Source organism: Chiloscyllium plagiosum, chromosome 12 (assembly GCF_004010195.1).
Source record: "Chiloscyllium plagiosum isolate BGI_BamShark_2017 chromosome 12, ASM401019v2, whole genome shotgun sequence".
Taxonomy (NCBI): domain Eukaryota; kingdom Metazoa; phylum Chordata; class Chondrichthyes; order Orectolobiformes; family Hemiscylliidae; genus Chiloscyllium; species Chiloscyllium plagiosum.
Genome location: NC_057721.1, coordinates 73,493,004 through 73,517,643, shown reverse-complemented (window position 1 = coordinate 73,517,643; position 24,640 = coordinate 73,493,004). Strand labels below are relative to the sequence as shown.

The 24,640-nt window shown below is 42.7% G+C and overlaps 1 protein-coding gene across 2 annotated transcripts in view; it reads left to right on the top strand.

The window, feature by feature from the left end:
- gabpa (GA binding protein transcription factor subunit alpha) overlaps positions 1-24,640 on the top strand; it is a 51,624-nt gene that overhangs the window by 4,061 nt on the left and 22,923 nt on the right. The window contains exons 2-7 of one of the 2 annotated variants that reach the window (XM_043701402.1): positions 2,933-3,028; positions 6,430-6,577; positions 8,435-8,519; positions 14,814-15,062; positions 19,193-19,387; positions 21,982-22,038. In XM_043701402.1, coding sequence (XP_043557337.1) covers positions 2,958-3,028; positions 6,430-6,577; positions 8,435-8,519; positions 14,814-15,062; positions 19,193-19,387; positions 21,982-22,038 — 805 coding nt within the window. In that variant the 5' untranslated portion in view covers positions 2,933-2,957. Of the gene's footprint in view, positions 1-2,932; positions 3,029-6,429; positions 6,578-8,434; positions 8,520-14,810; positions 15,063-19,192; positions 19,388-21,981; positions 22,039-24,640 lie in introns of both variants that reach the window. The other variant, XM_043701401.1, reaches the window with a different exon arrangement.

Below are 24,640 nucleotides of genomic sequence, written 5' to 3'. Positions count from 1 at the left end.
GTTTAACCTCAGTTCTGCATTCCTGTATATTCTGCATTTTGAGGGTGGGAACTCCAAAGACACTCAACTCTCTGAGAGGAAAAATAAGTTTCCTCATTGTTGTCTTAAATGGGTGCTCCTTTATTTTTAAACTATGATCCCTCGTGCTAGATCATTCCACAAGAGAAAACATTCCTTCTGCATCCACCCAGTCAAGTCCCCTCAGGGTCTTATGTTTCAGTTAAGTTGCCTCTGACTGTTTTAAATTCCAAAACGATACAGGCCCAGCCTGTCTAACCTTGCCTCATAAGGCAAACCATTCATTCCAGGTATTAATCTTATAAACTGCTTCCAAAGCACTGCCATCCTAAACACTCTAACCAATCCCAGTACAAAAATGTTTCTGCTGAATTCCCGATTGAATGTCTGTGCAATCTACTTAGATTAGCTCTTTACAGACTTTAAATTTTGCCAATGGACATTGCAGAGTTGTCTTTACTTTTCTCTCGTCTCATCAGAAGTAACTTATCTTTGCAATGTAGCTGAATTAATTTCAAATTGCCTTGAAGAAAGAAGAGAAACTGAGAGTGGAACTAAATGTCTCTAATTTAAGAAAAATACTCTACCATTTATGAGCTAATATTGCTGAATGACGTTAAGTCCTGACACATTTGTGGTTTTTTATAAGGGTTTAAGACAGCATGTGGGGAAGGATTATAAATTAAGGAAAAACGCTGTTGTAAAATTAATGCAAAGTTTGATTGCTAGAAAGATGTTTAAATTGATTATGTTGGACATTGATTTCATGTTATTCCCCTTCCCCAGCATCATGGTTGATTTGTGTGTGCTCATCATCTGGGTTCAGTGTGATGCAGAGAGTGGCTGAGCCTTGTGCAGCTACATACTGACATTTCCCACTGAGAGAAAACATGACTTATAAGCCACAAGCTGCACTTGGGAGACCCTTCGTTTGGGTTTGCCAAAAGTGTTAATTTCTTTAAGGAAATTAGGGCTCCTGTTGGTATCCAGCCACAGGTGGAGTGTACTAAAACGTGCATCCTATCTAACTGACCACTATTGATCCTTATACTCACTCAATATACAGTATACTTGTGCACTTTGTGATTTTAAAAAAAAGCAATTGGACTCGCAAACTCTAGTTCCTTTCTCCAGCCTGACTCACCATCTCTTACAACAAGCCAGCTGTGTTGTGGTTAATTGTAGCATCAAATTTACTAGTATGGGTTAACATTGTAGTGTTAGAGATTAAAGCTGTGAGTTTTTGCTCTGTGTTGCTAAGCCAAGCATTGGATAAGGTTGATGGGTCACCAAGGAGTCTTAAGAGACTGTTTCCCTTAACCTTGAGGTATAATTATTCAAAAAGCCTTTATCTACAGGATTTGGGCTTTTCTGCTGAATGAAGACTTGGGGCTATCTAATTTGTTAGGTGCATTAAAAAATGCTATGTCGTAATCTCATTAATGTGAAAACTAATCTGGCAGTCAGATGGATTTTGTTGCAGACATGGTTGTGTGATTTACAAAAGCAAATTGGGAATGTGATGTTAAAAGAGCAGGGTGTTTGTAGTTTATGCCATTAGTGCAGATTTTACATGTGCGGATACTTGGTCAGCTGTTTCTCTTGCTGGCGAGACAGCCTCTCTGCTCACATCAGAGCACGAAAAAAATTGACCTTTTCAAGTTTTTATGTTCCCTCTATATTGTGCTGAGGGTTAATTTGAAACAGGGTAAAAACCATGACTGCAGATGCTGGAAACCAGATTCTGGATTAGTGGTGCTGGAAGAGCACAGCAGTTCAGGCAGCATACAAGGAGCTTTGAAATCGACATTTCGGGCAAAAGCCCTTCATCAGGAAATTTGAAACAGTTAATTCTTTGTTCCTAAAGCCAATTGAAGTGCCCCACCTGTAGCCCTGGCTCACATCAGATAATTTCCTACCGGTGAAAATGGATTTGCTCAATCAGTATAACTGACTGCCAAGCTAATCACTGCCTATAACCATGGAGGTCGTGGTAGATTCTGAAACCGTTTTTTTTTAAACCCCTTGTGACAAGCTGCTGATTTTAACATTTTGATAAGACAAACAGCAGCTGCCTGATGTATCATTAAGCTGACATCTAAAAAATAACATTACTATTGTTTGGTTGAGGGTAGATCTGGAAATACATGAAACAGCAAATTAAGTTTGAAAGTGCCTTAAACCTCATCCCAGGTCGAGGGCACTACTCTATCCAAAGATGTGGAAATGTAAGTAGTTGTGTTTTGTCTGAAAGTGTCTTTGAGGTTCTGTCTTCTCTCCACTCCACACACTCCTAAAATAATGTCATTACATGAATAAACTGAGTGATCCAGTGCCATGTCATGCCAACTGAAATGACTGCAGCTGTTTCGGACTCAGCTTGCATTTCTATAGCACTTTTTACAACTTTGAGGCACCCTAAAATGCTTTACAGCTAATTAATTACTTTTGAGATGTCGTCACTTTTGTCATCTGGGAAGCACAACTACACCAGCAATGTGATTATGGCCAAATAATCTGTTTGTTTAATTTTGATTGAGGGTTAAGTATTGAAAGACGCCAGGGATAACTCCTCTGATCCTCTTCAAAATAATGCCACAGCATATTTCACATCCATTTGAGAGATTCGGTTTAGCATCTAATCTGAAAGATATGCATAAGTAGTCACATGTGAAGAATGGACTCCAAAGAGGAACTTGAATCCAATGTGAATCAGCACCTTGAATATGAGAATAGAGTTGGGGAGGGTAGAGAGAATAAAATAATGCTGTGGTAGGAAACTGCTACATCAGTTGTTTTGACAGTTCAATTTATTTCTGCAGCGTCCCAACCCTTCACATGTGCTTCATTTCTCAGATTAATTGTGCAGAACTTTCTTTGCTGAAAAATGTCTCTCATTTTATTTTAAACACAGATTGTGAGTTCCAGATCACACAACCATGACGAAGAGATCAGCAGAAATAGAAATAGAAATAGATGGTGAGGAGAAACGGCACTGCACAGAGGAGAGGTATGCTCAGAAACATTTCCACAGGCAACACACTCTCAATGGGCTTACTGTTCAGGGCGATTGTTTGAAATTTGTAAGAATTCCTTTTGTTCACTGATTTTGTTTTCTTTCTAACAATAGAAACAATTATTAATTTGTTTTTGACTGTGGAGAGGAACTGTCTGTAGCTGGAAAACAGGGCATTTTTGGCAACAGCAAGGACAGAGCAAGTATACTTAGATGCAGAATGAAGCTCGCTTTTCTCTGCACTAAACAATAAGGTTTGACCATGACCTCCAAATTGTGGTTTGTCGCCCTGGGGATAATTCTGCTTTGTTCTCCAGTCGGCTGATTTAGAACACAGGCCGAATGTGAAGATGAGAGACCGATTTTGTGCTGTTGACTCTGGTCATAAAACCAAATTAGAAAATCCCACAAATCTTTTTACTAGTGGTCCTATTAAAACAAGTCTCATATCCAGTCCTTCCCTGTTGTGAGCAATATACCTTCTAAGAATTTTTTTCAAGAAATCTGTCAGTATTCTGCTCAAACATTTCAGTATTTGGATTATGTTCCCTTGTGTACTGAAGACTGACAGTTGATTTGATCCAAATGTTTAAAATAGTATAATAATTTAATTGGTATTGGTGCAAGGAAACTTATCCTTTCTAATGGGGTGGTGTGAACACTTTTAGGCCCAATATCTAAGGAAGAATTTCCTGGCCTTTGAGGAGGTTCACAAGAATGATCCCAGGAATGAAGGGCTTGTCATATGAGGAGCAGGTGAGAACTCTGCATTTGGGATGCAGCAGAGTTTAGAAGGTTGTAGCAGGGAGATCTGATTGGAACTTACAGAATACTGAGGGGCCTGGATAGAATGAGCCATGCCGAAGATGTTTCCACTTGGTGGGAGAGACTCTGACTTGAGTGCACTGCTTCAGATTGAAGGGGCAACCCTTTTAAGAACTGAGCTGTGGAGGAATTTCTTCAGCTAGACAGTGATGAATCTGTGGATCTCATCGCTACAGAGGGCTGTTGATGTCAAATCATTGAATGTACTTCAAACAGACACAAAGGTTCTTGATTAATAAGGGGATCAAGGGTTACAGAGAGAAGGCAGGAGAATGGAACTGAGAAGCATATCAACAAAGATCGAATTGTTAGGTTCTTTTCCCAAGATTTCGCACACGAGATGCAATTTGCACACGCCAACTTCTGCAAACAGTTAAAGTTTATTAAAGCTTGTACAAGTTAGGTGACCCTCTTTGCCCCCCCTCGCAGGCGTGCGAAGTTGGATCAAAGTGAGGCACTCAACAAATAACACATCCCCTTTATACAAGTCAGTGGCAATGCTCACAGATACTCTGTCCACTCCCCCACAGTCATACGCCATTCAAGACAACCCACTGTTCCTCACAGTCACATGCAGCCCCAGGTACAATGGCAGGCTGAGATCATCCTCAGGGATAATGCAAATGCTGATACCCTAATCCTGGGGAATCGTTATGCAGACGATTTCCTGACTCAACGAGTTCCCAAGACAATGCAGATGCGATGTACCTCTGACCAGAAAGCATTTCTGAATGGAAGAAATTGAATTGATAGTTTAACTTGACAATAGCAGGAGAGTAATAGCAAATGACTGTCTAAATGAAGTGTAATTTACAATGGATAGTCATCATCCAAGGAACAGGAGAATCGACGTTTCGGGCATAAGCCCTTCCTGACCTGCTGCACTTTTCCAGCAACACATTTTCAGCTCTGATCTCCAGCATCTGCAGCCCTCACTTTCTCCCCAATGGATAGTCATCCTCATTCTTTCATGGCTGTCGTCCCCACCCAAAGGCAGTGCAGTTTAACCCTTTAATATTACATGAATGTCCAGACAGAGATTCCCATTTAATCTTTTAACAATACAGAATGGAGAGTAAATTCAATGGGCAGAGTGGCCTAATTCTAATCCTATATTGCATGGTCTAAATAAAGAATCAGGCAAGAAAGGTACTGCTTATCACTGGCCACTCAGCTTAATAAAAAGAATCTGGCATCCTAATCTTAAATAAATACCAGACCACTGGGACTCAGATCAGGAAACACATTTTTGTTAGATAAAAACAGTAAAAGTCTGGAATTATATACCCCAAAAATCATAGAATTGTGATGGTGCAGAAGGAGGCCATTCTGCCCATTGAAATTGCCACAGCTGTCTGAGCATTTTAACCTGCTGCCAATCTCGTGCTTTTTCACTGTAACCCTATATGTTGTTCTATTTAACTGATCATCAAAAGCCCCCTTAAATGCTTCAACTGAACCTATCTCCGCTACAGTTCAGGCATTGTATTCTGTGCCTGAACTGCTTGCTATGTGAAAAAGTATTTATCTGCACCTCACATTTGCTTCTTTTGCAAAAGACTGAAACTATGCCCTATGCTTCTCAACCCGTTTCCAATTGCAAACAGTTTCTCCCTATCCACTCTGTCCAGACCCCTGATTTTGTAAACTTCAATCAAACTCTCCAAAGAAAACAATCCCAACTTTTTCAGTTTTTCTTCCTGACTGAAACGTCTCATCACTGGAACCATTTTCTTAAACATCCTCTTCACTCTCCAGTACATTTGCATCCTTCCAATAGAATGCCACACAATGCTGCATCTGAGGCCTAACCTTCTCTTAGATACAATCATCATAACCTTCTTGCACTTGTACTGTACGACCCTATAAATGAAACTTAGAATAGTTATGCTTTATTAACAGCTCTTTCTACCTATCCTACCCCTCTTTAATGATCTGTATATGTAAACACCCACGTCTCCCTGCTCCAGCAAACCCTTTGGATCAGTGCCCTTTTATTTTCTACTTATTCAGTATGTTCTTTGTACACTTCTCTGCATTGAACTCCATTTGAAATCCATGCCCCACTCTGCCAAAGTGTTGGTGCCTTTTTGAAGTTCTACACTGCCGTTCTCGTAGTTTACAATTCTCCAAGTTTGTCATCCTCAAACTTTGAAATTACACATAACAATTTAGATCAATAATTTCTAATCAGCCTGTCTAGAGATATTATTGTACGCCTCTAGAGCAGGTGGGATTTGAACCCTTTCCTCCTGGCTCAGAGGTAGATGCACTGGATCTTAACATTTTTCGTTAGCTAAGCGAGATGGAGCCACAATAGGCAAATAGAATTAAGATGTTGATTGACCACGATCTATTTGAATAGTGCCGTAAACTCAAAAGCAACCTGTCGGAATAGGAGATGAGGACCAAGATGAGTTGTTGAGACGAGATATCTGGTTTATTTTTCTATTACAGGAACCTGCACAAAATGTAATCTCAGTTGCTCACTTTTTAGAACAATTTTAATTATGAACTAGAATAAACTTTTTTTTTGTTTGAAGTTTTTGATCTTTCTGTTTGTTTTTCAGCATTGCAGAGCAAACAACCATCACCACAGCAGAGTTTGTGAGCCAGTCCATTGATATCAATGAGCCCATTGGAAACCTCAAGAAGCTATTAGAACCACGTCTTCAGTGTTCCTTGGAAGCACACGAGATTTGTCTGCAAGATATTCTGGTAAACAATAAGATTTTAAAAACATTTTATTAGGAGAGTCAAAATATCTTTGAGTGTTGCACTCAGTGACATTGGAAGAAAATGGCTGTCCAATTTCCTACACAGATGAATTCCTACTCCATATTGTTTGTGCGAGGTGTTCCTCAGCAAGGGCCAATCCACTGGATCTATTCGTAGGGCTTTCTTTTTGGTTGCTTCAAGGAGCTATGCATAGAGAGTGAAAGCCACTTTGTCATCTCCTTTGCCATAATGCAGGGAAACTAGAAGCTATATCTCTTGTTTCCTTCTGCAGCTTCAGTAGTTCATCGCAACCTGCCTCTTTGACTCAGTTTTGTTACAAACATATAAATGAGGAACAGGAGTAGGCCTCTTGGCCCCTCTAATTTCTTTCTTACCAGTTACTTCTATTAATTTCTCTCTTGTCCTGTTTGAGTCCTGCAGCACCATTTTAGCACCTCCCATGGCATGTCTTTTTAACTTCACAACAGGATGTGGGTATAGCTGCCAAGACCAGCATTTATTGTGCTTTCTTATACTGCTGGAAGCTGTCGGCTCCTTCAGGAAGCCTTTTAAGTCCGTCTCATTCTTGTGGGCCTGGAGAGACATAAAGCTCAGCTCAGATCAGATTTCCTTCCCTGATTATGAAACGTTTTCACAAAAGATGATTTCCTTGTTTGCTGATGAAGTATTGTCAATGTAAAATTGTCAGGATGAGGAGAGATTTAACATAAACCTCACTGGGACCATTACTGGGCCGCAGAATTCCTTGATAAAGGATTTTGGATTGCTTCAACAAGGAGGGAATACTTGGAAAATGGGTCAAATTGTGTCCATCAGTGCGGTAAATTTGAATGCTTCTAATTATTTTACTGAGCATCTTTCATTAAATTTGTGCGTTGCTGGGTTGATAAAGGAGAAAAGATAATGGCTTCTTGTTTTGCATTTGATACTTCTGATAAGAAGCTTATAGAATCATAGAATCTCTACAGTGTGGAAACAGGCCTTACAGCCCAACAAGTCCACATGGACCGTCAGAGTATCCCACCCAAACCCATTCCCCTACCCTATTACTCAACATTTACCCCTGACTAATGCATCTAACCTACACATCCCTGAACACTATGGGCAATTTAGACTGGCCAATTCACCTAACCTGCACATCTTTCAATTGTGGGAGGAAACTGGAGCATCCGGAGGAAACGCATGCAGAGTATGCAAACTCCACGGTCACCCGAGGCTGGAATTGAACCTGGATCCCTGGCACTGTGAGGCAGCAATGCTAACCACTGAGCCACCCCAATTTTATTTCTTCCCTGACTGCCTCACTGCGATACTGACTACAGGCCACTCTTCCCAGACTGCCTCACTGCGATACTAGCTACAGGCCACTCTTCCCAGACTGCCTCTCTGCGATACTAGCTACAGGCCACTCTTCCCAGACTGCCTCACTGCGATACTAGCTACAGGCCACTCTTCCCAGACTGCCTCACTGCGATACTAGCTACAGGCCACACTTCCCAGACTGCCTCACTGCGATACTAGCTACAGGCCACTCTTCCCAGACTGCCTCACTGCGATACTGACTACACACCACTCTCCCAGACTGCCTCACTGCGATACTAGCTACAGGCCACTCTTCCCAGCACTCTTTTTAATGTCCCTTTTCCAGTAGAGAGTACTCAAGTCGCCATTTTCTCTTTTGTGATATGGACAGTGGTTTAGCTTCTACTTCATTTCAAGTTTCAATATTAATAATCATCAACTTTTCCTTCTACTGTAGAATAACATCAGATGAATTAGACTTGGAATGCCCTGCGAATCAAAGAATGTTTCTTGCTTTGTCATCTTACATTTTAGCTGGATCCTAATCGTAGTTTGTTTGACCAAGGAGTGAAAACTGATGGCACTGTTCAGCTCAGCGTGGAAGTCATTTCCAGACAAGGTAAATTTGGTCTAAAACTTGTAACAGCTTGACCTTGCATTGCATTCTGTGCTCAAGATTTACATTTTTTTCCTATTCAGGAAGCATGATCTAACCAGACTGATTGATTGATTGCAATCAGAAATGTTTGGAATATTCCCAGATTGATTTTTTTTTTTCTTTCGTTTTTTTTTACTCTGCCTCCTCATCACCCTCCTCCCTCCAGCTGTCAAGAGCCTTACTGGACCTGCATTAGGAGCTTGTTTGGAATGCCAGCTTAATGTGCTGATAATCCTGTGTCAGTGGGCTACTGGTGATAGCCCCAAGTTAAATTTCTACCTTTGCCACGTCTGGTTGCCAGGCAGATGAAAGATCAGCTTTTGATGTTTCCTAGACTTTTTCCTATAGTATTTGAATTCGTTTTACAATTCCCACCAGTTTAGCCACCTCTCCTCGCCCACTGCGGACCCTCGGAGCACTGAGGCCATGGTAGAGGGCCTGCAAAAACTCAGAAGCCTAGATGGGATCAGTTAGCTTGACCAAAACCAGAAACTGACCCTGCTGTTTCGTCTGTTGATACTGTGTTGTCTTGTTTAGAATACAGAGGAGCCTCGTTTATCTGAATATCGGATTATCTGGCAAGATCGCAAGGTCCCAATGCTCGGCTAAATTATGTTATCCGACATTCGATTATCTGGAATTCATTTAACCGAAAGAAATTCTCCCTGCCCGTGTCCTTCAGATAATCCAAGTTCCTCTGTATACATCATTGAAACTGACCATTCCATCTATTGGTCAACATAAGTCTCCTCCTATTCCTCTTTATCTAGCCTCAAAAGTATATCTTTCATCTTATTCATTCATAGGATGTGGATGAACGGGTTAGGGCTAGGCTACCTTTTTGCTGCCTATCAATAATTGTCCTGAAGATGCTCAGGCGATGAGCTACCTTCCCAAACCACTGCAGTCCAAGTGATGTGGTTCACCATAGTACTGATAGGAAGCAAGTTCCAGGAGTTGGTCCAGAGATCATGAAGGAGTGGCAGTATATTTCCAAGTAGCCACCAACTCATCACCACCTTCTCAAAAGTAACGTGATTCACCAGGATGTTACCTGGGCTGGAAAGTCTCAGTTAAGAGAGACTGGACAGGCTGGGTTTGTTTACCTTGGAGCAGAGGAGGTTGAGAAGGGGAGGGGGCATCTGATTGAGGTATACAAAATTATGAGAGTCACAGAGAGAGTAGATCATGAGATCCTTACCCCCATGGCAAGCATGTCTAAGAATGGAGAGCATAGGTTTAAGGTGGTTTAGAGCAGATCTGTAGAGAGAAAAAAAGTTGTAGAAATATAGACTGTGCTGCCTGAGGGGGTGGTGAGGCAGACATACTCCCATCTCGATAAGCACTCAAACTGCCAGGGTATAGCCGGCAATGAACCAGATTCAGTGAAATGGGATTAGTGTGGTTTGGTGTTTGTTGGTCGGCATAGATGTGGTGGGCCGGAGGACCTGTTTCTGTGCTGTATGACTCGATAAATAAGGATTGGCAATAAATACTGGTTCGGCCAGCAAAACCCAAATCCCATGAGTGAATAAGACAAAAGTTTGATGGTATGGAGGGGAGCTTACTGATGATGGTGTTCCCATGTATTTGCTGCTCTGGTCCTTCTGAGTGGTAGCGATTATGGGTTTGGAAGGTTCTGTTGGAAGAGCCTTGGTGAGTTGCTGCAGTGCGTCTTGTAGGTGGTACGTACTGCTGCATCTGTGCAAGGGAGTGAATATGTATGATGGTGGATGGGGTGCCAGTCGAGTAGTCTGCTTTGACCTGGTTGGTGTCAAGACTGTTCAGTATTGTTGGAGCTGGAATCATCCAGGCAATGGAGAGTATTCCGTCATGCTCCTGATCTGTGCCTTGTGTACGGTGGACAGTTTTCGGGGAGTCAGAAGCAGATTTCTGAGCTACTCTTGTTGCCATTGTATTTATATGGCGCCTTCCAGTTTAGTTTTGGGTCAGTGGTTAGCACTAAGTTGTTAATGCGGAGGGATTCAATGATGGAAACACCATTGAATTGTCGAGGGGCAGTGATTGTCTCCTGTCTTGTTGACAACGGTATGTGAGATTGTTACTTGCCAGTAATTTGCCCAGTCTGGATATTGTCCACATCTTACTACATGGATTGCTTCAGTATCCGAGGAGTCACAAATGGTGCTTGGTCAGGTGCTGCCTTGATGAAAAAGGGCAGCCATCCATGTCTCCCACCTGGAGTTTTGTCCATGTTTGGACCAAGGCTATAGTGAGGTCAGGGGCTGAATGGACTGGGCAAAGCCCAAACTCAGCACGGTGGACAGTTATTATTGACTAAGTCAACATGATTGCTGGCCCTCTTGCTGAGATACTTGTATCATCAATAGTCACAGGTGAGGTGCCGAAAGACTGGAAGTTGGCTAACGTGGTGCCACTATTTAAGAAAGGTGATGGGGACAAGCCAGGGAACTATAGACTAGTGAGTCTGACGTCGGTGGTGAGCAAGTTGTTGGAGGGAATCCTGAGGGACAGGATGTACATGTATTTGGAAAGGCAAGGGCTGATTAGGGATAGTCAACATGGCTTTGTGTGTGGGAAATCATGTCTCACAAACGATTGAGTTTTTTGAAGAAGTAACAAAGAGGATTGATGAGGGTAGAGCGGTGGACGTGATCTACATAGACATCAGTAAGGCATTCGACAAGGTTCCAATGGGAGACTGATTAGCAAGGTTAGATCTCATGGAATACAGGGAAGACTCGCCATTTGGAGACAGAACTGGCTCAAATGTAGAAGACAGAGGCAGGTGGTGGAGGGTTATTTTTCAAACTGGAGGCCTGTAACCAGTGGAGTGCCACAGGGATCGGTGCTGGTCCTCTACTTTTTATCATTTATATAAATGATTCGGATGTGAGCATAAGAGGTACAGTTAGTAAGTTTGCAGAAGTCACCAAAATTGGAGGTGTAGTGGACAGTGAAGAGGGTTACCTCAGATTACAACAGGATCTTGATCAGATGAGCCAATGGGCTGAGGAGTGGCAGATGGAGTTTAATTCAGATAAATGCGAGGTGGTGCATTTTGGGAAAGCAAATCTTAGCAGAACTTATACACTTAATGGTAAGGTCTGAGGGAGTGTTGCTGAACAAAGAGTCTTTGGAGCGCAGGTTCATAGCTCCTTGAAAGTGGAGTCACAGGTAGATAGGATAGTGAAGAAGGCATTTGGTATGCTTTCCTTTATTGGTCAGAGTACTGAGTACAGGAGTTGAGAGGTCATGTTGCAGCTGTGCAGGACATTGGTTTGGCCACTGTTGGAATATTGCATGCAATTCTGTTCTCCTTCTTATCAGAAGGAAGTTGTGAAACTTGAAAAGGTTCAGAAAAGTTTTACAAGGATGTTGTCATGTTTGGAGGGTTTGAGCTGTAGGGAAGAGGTTGAATAGCCTGGGGCTGTTTTCCCTGGAGCGTCGGAGGCCGAGGGGTGACCTTAGAGGTTTATGAAGTCAAAAGGGGCTTGGATAGGATAAATAGACAAGGTCTTTTCCCTGGGGTGGGGGAGTTCAGAACTAGAGGCCATAGATTTAAGGTGAAAGAGGAAAGATATAAAAGAAACCTAAAGGGCAATTGTTTCATGCTGAGGGTGGTACGTGTATGGAATGAGCTGCCAGAGGAAGTGGTAGAGGCTGGTACAATTGCAACATTTAAAAGGCATCTGAATGGGTGTATGAATAGGAAGGGTTTGGAGGGTTAGATTAGATTACATTACAGTGTGGAAACAGGCCCTTCGACCCAACAAGTCCACACCGACCCGCCGAAGCGTAACCCACCTATACCCCTACATTTACCCCTTACCTAACACTACGGGCAATTTAGCATGGCCAATTCATCTGACCTGCACATCTTTGGACTGTGGGAGGAAACCGGAGCACCCGGAGGAAACCCACGCAGACATGGGGAGAGCGTGCAAACTCCACACAGTCAGTCGCCTGAGGCGGGAATTGAACCCGGGTCTCTGGCGCTGTGAGGCAGCAGTGCTAACCACTGTGCCATCGTGCCGCCCACAATGGATCCAGGTGCTGGCAGTTGGGACTAGATTGGGTTGGGATATCTGATCGGCATGGATGAGTTGGACCGAAGGGTCTGTTTTCGTGTTGTACATCTCTATGACTCTAAGTGACACTTCATAACATTGTTATCAACACGTTCCCCCATTTGTGGATGATGGTGAGTGGACTGTTTAGTCAGGTTAGATTTGTCGTGTTTTAATGAACACGACATATCTGACCTATTTTCCACACTGTCGGTAGGTGCCTGAGTTGAAGTTGAAGAAGGGCTTATGCCTGACACGTTGATTCTCCTGCTCCTTGACCTGCTGCGCTTTTCCAGCAACACATTTTTCAACTCTAATCTCCAGCATCTGCAGTCCTCACTTTCTCCTGAGTTGAAGCTGTATTGAAACAGTTTGTCTAGGGGTGTGACAAGTTCTGAAACACAAGCTTTCAATACTGTTGCCAGAATGTAGTTAGTGCTAATAGACTTTGTAGCAGTTGATAATTTTCAACCATTCCTTGATGTCACGTGGAATGAGTTGTTGCTGGCTGGCATTGGTGATGCTGGCGAGTTCCAGAGGTAGTCAGAGCTGGATCTCGGACTCTGCATTTCTGGATGAAGATGCTTGCAAATGTTAGCCTAATCTTTTGCACTGACGTGCTGGGCTCCTCAGTCTTTGAGGATTAGGATGTTTCTGGAAGCAGTACCTTAAGTGTTTTTTTTCATCCATTTGCCTAAAACAATTCACAGCTGGATGTGGCAAGTCTGATTGTGGGATCATTAGCCCTGTCTGTCACACACTGCTATGTGCTTGGCATGCACAGAGTTCCTGTGTTGTACTTGACCAGGTTGACAGTTCACTTTTGTTTAAGACATTCCTGGTAGTGCTTCTCCTGGCATGCCCTCCTATATTTTTCATTGAACCAGGATTGACCTTCCACTGGATGGTAGTGAAAGAACGGGGGCATATGCAGTGGCATAAGATTCTGCATTGCGAATTAATAGAATTCTGCTCATGGCCCAAAGAGCCTCCTGGGTGCCTTATCTTGAGTTGCTAGATGTGTTTGAAGTCTATCTCATTCAGCATGGTAGTCGTGCCACGTGGCATGATGAAGGGTATCATTGATCTGAAGATGGACTTAGAATTCACAAAGGCCATACGGTACAACAGTCACTCCTACTGATACTATCATGGGCAGGTGTATCTACTCCAAGTAGGTTCGTGCGGATGAGGTCAGCTATATTTTATCCCTTGTCTCACCACATGCTACAGGCCTAGTCTAGCAGCTATGACATCAGTCCATAGTATGCTACCAAGCTACTCTTGCCTCCATCAGTGCAACTTCATAGTGGTGTTTAACAGAGAGAAGGATTGGGGTTTACGACCATAAGGCATAGGAGTGGAAGTAAGGCCATTCGGCCCATTGAGTCTACTCCATTTCAATCATAGCTGATGAGCATTTCAACTCCACTTACCCGCACTCACCCTGTAGCCCTTAATTCCTTGTGAGATCAAGAATTGATCAATTCTGCCTTGAAGACATTTAACATCCCAGCCTCCACTGCTCCGTGGCAATGAATTCCACAGGCCCACCACTGTCTGGCTGAAGAAATGTCTCCTTATTTCCATTCTAAATTGACCCGCTCAAATTCTACGGCTGTGCCCATGGGTCCTAGTCTCCCTGCCAAACGGAAACGGTTTGGTGATCAGTAGGTGGTAATCGGCAGGAGGTTTCTTGCCTGTGTTGATCTGATGGCCGTAATACTATTTAAGTCCAGAGTCATGTGGGAGGACTCCCAGGGCAACTTCCTTCCAATTGTATAATGCTATGCCACCACCTGCAAAGGACCTGTCCTGTTGGTAGAACAGGACATACCCAGGATTGGTGATGATGGTGTCTGAGGCACTCGGCAAATACATTCTGACTGAAGGCACTTACATGTTTAATCCTCTCTCGAAATAAAGCTCAGTCCTTGTTATCTTTACAACCTTGTCACCTTACTTCTTGTGATTTATCTGTTAACATTACTCCTCTACTCTTTGTAGCTTTTTATTTTGAAAAAGATTCCTTGTTCATCCCCCACCTCACTTTTATTTGCACAGTTAATCTGCCAGTTACATGCAAATTTATTAAGGTAATCCTGTAGTTTGACTATTTGTTTATCCCTTGTTGAAGGGGGTGGGGGTTTAGGGTGGTTGTCTTATCTGATTGTTGGTCGTTAAGGATTGTTACGTTTAGCAGGAGTGGAGCCGAAGCTCAACATCCTGGAGATTGTGAAGCCGGTTGAAACAGTTGAGGTTGTCATCGATCCTGATGCGGCACACCATGCAGGTGCCGAGGCCCAGCTTGTGGAGGAAGCACAAGTGATCACATTGGACGGCTCAAAACAACTGACAGCTATACCAGACGAGACATCTGAGCAAGTGACACGATGGGCAGCAGCCCTCGAGGGTTATCGGAAAGAGCAGGAGCATCTTGGAATACCATATGGTAGGAAATTGACTTCACGTAGAATTGTGTGTAAGCAGCATTTCAGTTCAGAAATGGGACGTTCAGTCCCAACTGGTTTATGCCAGTGACTGTTTCACATCAACCACCTTCCTTCATCTCGACCTATTAACCTATCTTTCTCTTTCTTTACCAGAAGTTACTTAGATTCTCAGGAAATGTGTGAATGCTGTTTTCCTCCACTGCTCCATGTTGTAGCAAATTGTTGAGATGTATAAGTGGGCTGTGTTTTCTCGTTTTTTTGTAAGGCTGATGTGATTGTCAGTGCCACCACTAGGTGGAGCAGAGCAACCCACAAAAGGTAAGAGTTGCATCTGACTGTGACAAAAACAACCATGTCTTTTGCTAAAAATTTATTCCAAGCAGGACACAAATAAGCAGATCACCGCAGCTTCTTGCAGTAAGTTTTTAAACTAGCTGAAATGTGCAGGAAATCACAGCAAAAACTGTAATGGGTCTGTAAACTTGTTGCAAATTGGGGCTTCTATGTCTGTTAAGTGGCTTCTGAGTTACGACACTGCAGAATTGCAAAGAAATTTACATACTGTTTCTGCCCCACTGAATTTGATTCTTCCTATTTTGACTCAATTTCCTCACTCCTCCCCAGCCTTCATTTGGTCTCTTCCCACCTACATTCACGAGTTTTTACATTACATTACATTACCTCCCCAGCCTTCATTTGGTCTCTTCCCACCTACATTCACGAGTTCTGAAGAAGAGTCACATCAGACTCGAAACATTAACTCTGTTTCTCTTTCCACAGATGAATCCAGACCTACTGAGTTGTTCCAGCATTTTCTGTGCTTGTTCCTGGAACTCCTTACCTAGCTATGCTACAGATATAACATACCGGAAAGTTTACAACAATTCAAGAAGGCAGCTCACCACGTCCATTTCCAGGGCAATCAGGAATGGGCAACAAATTTTTTGCCAGTGATGTCAACATCCCACAAGAAAAATAAAACAAAAAGTATAACGTCAACATCATGTCCATTGTGAGAAGAGAAGAAACCCTTCTATTATACTTGTTTGGCATTTTTTACTCAATGTCAAATTTACAGGGACTTCCTGAATGAGATTAGCCATTTGGATGTAATTTCAGGCTGTGATCCAGGCATAAATCTGTCTGAAGTCTTATAAAGCAGGACCTTGTAACTAGCAAGCTCTCTCTTTTATGTCTACATTGAATAGTTTTCACTATTTAAAAACTTCGATTAATTTACCAGAATGACAACAATTTGTAATTAAATACCCAGTTTAGTTCATATAATATTGAAAACTAACCGACTGTAAACATTTTCCAAATGTCACCTCCTAAGGCATTTGATCTAGAGTTATTTTTAGTCGGAATTAGGACATTATTCTAGATTTCTCTTCCTGTCCTCTTCTCAAATTCATGGTATTTCCTAAGACAAGGGGATGGACTGGAAATTCTTTCTACCCCAAGTGACAGTTGATGGTCAATATGACTAAATGAGTGCTAATTTTAATCTATTGTGGTAAAACACAGATCTTTCACTTCCGACTGTATCATAATATCTGAGTTGAAGTCAGCAGCTTGCTGTCTAGTGTGTAATGCAGCATTAACCCAGATCCTAGCACTCAAGCAGAGTGCGTTAGTATTTAAAGGTACCGTGCTATTCTGCTGAAGCATCACATTGAAATGCTGTTCTCCTCACACTCCATAAGAGTTTGCTGAGCTGCAAATATTAAGCAGGTTTGAGGTGTTTCACTTGGTCTCATTGCCCCAGACAAGGACAAGCAGCAAGCAACTGTCACTGACAATGCATTTGATGTCAGAATCGAGTTTTGTTACACAGGCTGTCATAGTCAGATGGTCAGCTGACTGTCACAGCCAAAGGCGCACATAATGGGCAATTGAACATGGTATCAAATGATGACTGACACCTAGGAAACTGTGCGCCAACAATGAGTCAACCACTTGGCAGGGGATGAAAGAGGGGGATTAAAGCCAAACCTTCAATTTAGAAAATGCTTGTTTTGGTCCACTTTGCTTTTTGAAAGCCCTGTAGGATTTTCAACAATTTATTTCCAGAGTGACTCATCAAAATCAGCTGCATCCTAGAGCTCCATAACATGACCTACCTCTCGGCAAGTGTCAACATGTTCGTGCCTGATCTGTGTTGTGAAAATTACCCAGCTTTATCTCCAGTTCCTGATGTATATATTTAAATTCCAAGTTGTTAAGACCAAGAGTGGGATTGGTGCAATAGTTAGATTATGACCTTCTGTTAGGAACTCAGGATCTGGAATCACTTGTTGCGTGTGAGGAGTACTAGAGGAAAGAAGTCACTAGTAGATGTTGTCTGTAGGGCCCGTAACAGTAACCACAATGTAGCACAAACTATACAGGATGCAATCTTGAGTACTCATGACAAAGGTATGGCAATAATCATGAGTGAGTTGAACCTACCTATAAACTGGAAAAATCAGATTGGCAATATTAGCCTGGGTGCAAAGTTGCTAGACTGCGTTCAAGCGTTTCGTAGAGCAGAACATTTTGGAACCGCCCAGAGAGCAGCTTATGTTCAGATTGTATTGTGAAATGTGACAGGGTTATTTAATGATCTCCGAGTTAAAGCAGCTTCTTAATAAGCAAAAAAACGTTATCACGTGGATGGTAATGTGGAATTCAAAATAGAAACAAATTAGCCATGATCTCAATAGTTGGATAGGTTCAAGGGCCTAAACAGTCTGCTTCTGTTCCTGTTTTGCACAACCATGTGTTTGAAAGACCAGGCCAATAAAGCAAAAATGTAACTGCAACCATACAGGTCAGGACATCAGGTTCTCACTTAGTTTTGTCCTATCTTGCTTTCGAATCAGAGTTGGCATTGCAGATACTGCATTGATTAGCTCAAAAGTCACAAAGTTGAAAATGGCTCGTTGGATTACCGATACTTCTAACTTCTTGGGATGTTAACATTTCTGGCAAGACCAGCATTTATTGTCCATCACTAATTACCCTTGATAGGATGGTGATGAACCACCTTCTTGAACTGCTGCACTCCATGGGGTGTAGTTATACCCACAGGGAGGAATTTGATGCCCTACCCAGAGGGGAGTTGGTAGTGGAGAGAATTTAATAGAATAGAAAGCCCACCATCTTCCCACTTCTAACCCAAATAAGCCCAGAGCAGAAATACATGTCAATAGCCATCCTTCAATCAGTTGAGGTCCTTAAATTGAGACCTTCAGGTCACAGTTAATGGTGACATATTGTAGGGTGGGTTCTTCCCACAAACCAGAAAGCAAACTCTGTTATAGTTTGCTTGAGTTCTTGGCTAGGGAGGGGGAGCATCCTCAGTCAAAGACTTTTGGTGTCTGATGGTGGGACTCAACCCAGTCACATCCATGTCCTTCCTCCTGGCAGCCCTTGTCCCTCCCAACTCCCCACCCACCTCGCTCACCTTTGTCCTTCACCCAAGTCTCTGATAAACGCATAACTAACAACTCCGAGTGCTCACTTGGTAGCTGTCAGGGCAGTGTGGGGCATGGGCTCTCCTCTGATTCTTGCAACTGTCATCAGGCAGCAGATTAGATCGCTATCGCGTGGGTTAAAACTCCCCCCAGTGTGTTGCAAGGGAACGGTTAATATATCATAAATCATCCTCTGTCTCGAGGAACACCCAAAGAAGAATATGTATTTCAGTGGGAAGGAAATTCTTCATGCATTTATCACCAATTTTAAACAAAGACCACAACTGTCACACTGATTATAGTGCAGAATATATCTAGTGTCACTGCTCTGGGTTTCCTTTTGGTTTCATCAAAAACATTCTGCCTGTTTGCAGGGGCAGGATTTGTTCCTTGTGTTTACTGAAATCAAATGTTATTATTTAGTAGGTTAAGATAACCTCCTTCCTCGTATTTGTGAAGCTTCAGTGGAATGTTTCTTTCCTGCCTTTCATTTCCCTGGTGAAGTTTTTAATGAATCTACTTGCAGCATCACCACACTTCATGCCTGTGTTGGGTATTCTATGAACTGTGTTACAATTGCAGGTTACGAAATTATTCTTCAAAAGCTGTGCTTTCAGATAGGGCATTCAAATGCACTTCATCTAGTTGTTGTCTGTACTTTTATGCTTCAGATCCAGTTCAGTGGTCGGCAGACCAGGTGTTGCATTGGGCCATCTGGGTAATGAAAGAGTTTACCATGATTGACGTGGATATCAAAGAGCTGAACGTTCTGGGGAAAGACCTGTGTGCCCTGAGCCAGGAGGAATTCCTGCAGAGAGTACCAAAAGGAGAAATTCTTTGGAGCCATTTGGAATTGCTGAGAAAGTGTGAGTAAATCCTAGACTGTGTTCTTGCCAGCTGACTGAAGATTAAAATCTTGATCACCTGAACTTACTTTCACAGAGAGTCAAATTGTTTCACCAGCAATCAAACTGACACAGGCTGTGTCCTGCTTTTAGCCAGGAATATTGTTAGCCAACAAATCACCAAAAGTGGACTGTTTGCTGATAGTTGCACAGTGTTCGCTCACCATTTGCAATTTCTCAGACACTGAAGCAGGTCATATTGAAATGCAGGAGAAAGTGAGGATTACAGATGCTGGAGATCACAGTCGACGAATGTGGAGCTGGAAAAGCACAGCCGGTCAGGTAGCGTCCGAGGAGCAGGAAAATCAACATTTTGAGCATAAGCCCTTCGTCAGGAATGAGACTTGTGGCCTTAGGGCACTGAGCGATACGTGGGGATGGGGTGTTCAGAGAGGACGGTGGAGCGTAAAGGTCAGAACTCCACCAAGGACATGCAAGTGCTGGGTCGCCTTCACCGCTAAACCCTAACTACCCGACACCTGGAGGAAGAATGCTTCATCTTCTATCTTGGGAACCTCCAACCACACGGGATCCATGTGGATTTCACCAGTTTCCTCATTTCTCCTCCTGTCACCTTGTCCCAGATCCAAACTTCCAACTTGGCACCACCCTCTTGAACTGTCCTACCTGTCCATCTTCCTTCCCACCTATCTGCTCCACCCTCCTCTCTGACCTATCACCTTCACCCCCACTTCATTTACCTATGACATTCCCAGCTACCTTCCTCGCCACCCCCGCCTTCCATTTATCTCTCAGCTCCTTGGGCCACAAGCCTCATTCCTGATGAAGAGCTTATGTCCAAAACGTCCATCCTGCTCCTCGGATGCTGCCTGACCTGCTGTGCTTGTCCAGCTCCACACTCTTCGACCAACATCTTCAAATGCAGCATGACCTGGATAGTAATCAGGCTCAGACTAATTAGTGGCAATTAACATTCCTGTCACACAAGTCCTAGAACAATGAGAATCTAACCTTTACTACTTGATGTTCAATGGCATTACCATTGTTGAATCCCTCATTATCAATTTGCAGAAACTGAAACTAGGCCAGCAATATAAATACTCTAACTACAAGAACAAGTCAGAAACTGAGAATTCTGCAATGAATAATTCACCTCCTGATTGCCAGTGCCTGTTAGTCATCTAAAAGGCACCTGTCAAACATTTGATGGAATATGGAATACATTCCACTGAATGGTCACACCTCGAACAACACTCCAGCACGACACTAACTAGGATAAAGCAGCTGCTTGATCGACATCCTATCCACTGTCTTCGATATTCAGTAATGCACTGTGACAGCAGTGTGTGCCAGCTATGTGATGCACTGCAGTAACTCACCAAGGCTCGTCTAACAGTACCTTCCAAAAGGCCAAGAAGAACAAGGTCACCAGATACATGGAAACGCCATCAATGCAATTTGCCCTGTAAAGTGTAAACCATCCTGAATTGCAACTATGCTTCCATTCCTTCACTGTCACCGGGTTACTAGCCTGAAACTGCCGAACAGCACTAACAGTGTAGCTGGGTAGACTGTAAATCACCATCACCTTCTGGAGGGTAATTTAAGATTGGCAATTAGCAATTGGCACTTGCTTAGCCAGTGACACCCATATGTCACGAGTGAACAAAAACAAACCATACGTTCAGACTCCTGTTTCTTTCCATTAAATTCAAAATCTTGTTTTCTTTCTATCTTGTCCCATTTATCTTTTTCTTGCTCACTCTCCCTCACCTATTTCATATTTAGTTTTGTATAATCAGTTTTATCTGATTCCCTGGGTTAATGGGTAAGAACAAAGATCATGATGTTAATAGGTTGTTTAAATTTAGATGTGCAGTGGAGCCTGACCCTGTCCCAGCTCAATAGCCATGCATACTTCATAGAATCATACAGAACAGAAGAGGCCTTTTGGCCCATTATCCATCTTTAATTGCCTGAAGAAGGGCTTATGCCTGAAACATCGATTCTCCTGCTCCTTGGATGCTGCCTGACCTGTTGCACTTTTCCAGCAACACATTTTTCAGCTTTGAGAAGGTAGTGTTGTGCTGACACCATTTCAGTCAGTGTGATGAGGTTACTCTCTCACTCCTAATCAGATTACATTCATTGCTTTCTTGGGATTTTGATCCAATGACGATCACATTTTTTCACAATCAGGTACTGAGACATGAAAAAGAACTTGAAAACAGTAGGGTTTTGACATCTCTTGTAGATGGTGGAGGTCATATATTTGGGAGCTGTTGTCAAATAGAGGTGTGTGCATGCATGGGTGTGCAGTCTTCCTCTTGCTGTAACCCTGATTGGTTCTTCAAGTTGAACCCCTTGAAGCCTCCAATGTTGACCCTTTTCTAGCATCTCAGTCATCCCTGCTGAACACCTAACTTAGCACAGAACTGTAACTGAAGGTAGTACATTCACTGGTAATGTAAAATCTTGTACCTTTAGCAGAATTGCAGTTTGAATTTGGGCCAACTGTGAAGTAGATGTTCCTCCAGAAGAGGATTAAAATTCTTTGGTTCTTTGAATTAATGAAGTCTGTTTCTACTTTACAGATGTGTTAGCAAGCCAAGAACAGACAGGTGAAATTGCAACCGTTACTATTGACCAACGTGAGTACTTAACTCAATACATCTTGCTGCGTTAGGAGGGGAAGATATTTTGTGTATCTTGTTATTTGTCTAACATTTTATGTAATATGTAATAAATCCCCTTGCTGATTCCATTATTGTCATAGAATTCCAAGATGTTTTGGGAACTTACTTTTGCATTTTTACCATTTTTATATTTGACTCCATGTATATACAGTGACGGAGATTGTGTTATTTGAGGTTTTGGAATTTTTGGTGTTATGGGCTCATGTTCAATTATTCTTTCCAGTTTGCCATGTAAATCTGAAATCTAAGCTTTGCTTATTGTTCAAACAATGTGTTTGCACATGACTGCAGCTGTGGGAATGGTTAGGATGTTGTGCACAGCAATCCCTTGAAGCGGTTACTTATACCTGCTAAATATAAGTTAAGACTGATGCACATCCCTCGGATTCAACGCCAGAAGAAGACCTTTTCATGCTATCAGATTGAGTCAGATTCAGACTGTCATCACTGATGTATTCTATTGTGTGTTGATCTTTTAATCATTTGGTTGTTTGAAAATGACAAGAGCCTCCGCTGTGGGATGCTTCCAAGTGAACCTTTCAGAATGAGTAATTGACACTTCAGAAGGAGTGTTGTTTTTCTTTTGATAAATTTCAGCATAGACTTACATTTGCTTTCTAAAATAATTAAATTAATGTTTTGGCATTCGTCCGAAAATAATCAGGTGGTTGTTATTAATTCCAATAGCCACAGAATATTTATGTTTGTAATGAAGAACAAAAGTGTTGCCTATCAAATTCAGATTGTCACCAAGAATTCACTTGGGGAATGCTAAAGGCACTTCTTCACCCAGTGTACAGGGAGATTATGTAATTTGATTTGACAGGGAGTTGAGCTGAATAGCGTAGATGTATTTTAAGAGGAAACAAGTAAGCATATGTGAGAGAAGGGAATAGAACGTTATCCTGGTAGTAAAATAAAAAAGGATGCGAGCAGGCTTTAGTGGAGCCAAAACATCAGCGTGGATCAGTTTTGCTGCATCGCTTGTTTCTGCTGTATATTTCATGTATAATGGTTATGTTGGTTACTGTGTAATCTAGAGATGGGAGTTCAGATCTCGCCACTGGTTAGAGAGTCTAGAACCAGTGGCACTATTTCAAAAGTAAGGGGGATGCCACTTAGGTCGGATAAACAAAGAAATTTATTTCTAGCATCAGAGAGATCTACAGCACAGGAAAACCCATTGAGTCAGCGACAATCAAAAACAAGCACCTAATTATTTTAATCCCATTTTCCAGCGCTTTGGCATTGGGAGAAAGTGAGGACTGCAGATGCTGGAGATCAGAATCAAAAAGTGTGGTGCTGGAAAAGGACGGCAGGTCAGGCAGCCTCTGAGGAGCAGGAGAATCGACATTTTGGGCATAAGCTCTTCATCAGGAATGTGGCCACTTTCCTGATGAAGGGTTTGTGCCCGAAATGTCGATGCTCCTGCTCCTCGGATGCGGCCTAACCTCCTGTGCTTTTCCAGCGCCACACTTTTCATGCCTTGGCATTGCAAGTGTCTATCTAAATGCTGCTTCAATGTTATGAGGCTTTCTGCCTCTACCACCCTCACAAGCAGTGAGTTCCAGATTCCCACCTCCCTCTGGTTAAAATGCTTTTCCTCACATTCCCTCCAAACTGCCTTTCTCTTACCTTAAATCTATGCCTCCATTGATCCCTCCACCATGGGGAAAGGTTCCTTCCTCTCTTCTATCAGCAATAGAACCAATGGGAGGGGAATCCTGCTTGGCTTCATCCTCACCAATTTAGAACATAGAACAGTACAGCACAGAACAGGCCCTTCAGCCCACGATGTTGTGCCGATCACTGATCCTCGTGTATGCACCCTCAAATTTCTGTGACCATATGCATGTCCAGGAGTCTCTTAAATGTCCCCAGTGATCCTGCCTCCATAACTGCTGCTGGCAACGCATTCCATGCTCTCACAACTCTCTGTGTAAAGAACCCGCCTCTGACATCCTCTCTATACTTTCCTCCAACCAGCTTAAAACTATGACCCCTCGTGTTAGTCATTTCTGCCCTGGGAAATAGTCTCTGGCTATCGACTCTATCTATGCCTCTCATTATCTTGTATACCTCAATTAGGTCCCCTCTTCTTCTTTTCTCCAATGAAAAAGTCCGAGCTCAGTCAACCTCTCTTCATAAGATAAGCCCTCAGTCCAGGCAGCATCCTGGTAAACCTCCTCTGAACCCGCTCCAAAGCATCCACATCTTTCTTATAATAGGGCGACCAGAACTGGAAGCAGTATTCCAAGTGAGGTTTAACCAAAGTTTTATAGAGCTGCAACAACATCTCACGACTCTTAAACTCAATACCCCTGTTAATGAAAGCCAAAACACCATATGCTTGCTTAACAACCCTGTCCACTTGGGTGGCCATTTTAAGGGATCTATGTACCTGCACACCAAGATCCCTCTGTTCCTCCACACTACCAAGTATCCTATCCTGTACTCAGCTTTCACATTCGACCTTCCAAAATGCATCACCTCGCATTTATCCAGGTTGAACTCCATCTGCCACCTCTCAGCCCATCTCTGAATCCTGTCAATGTCC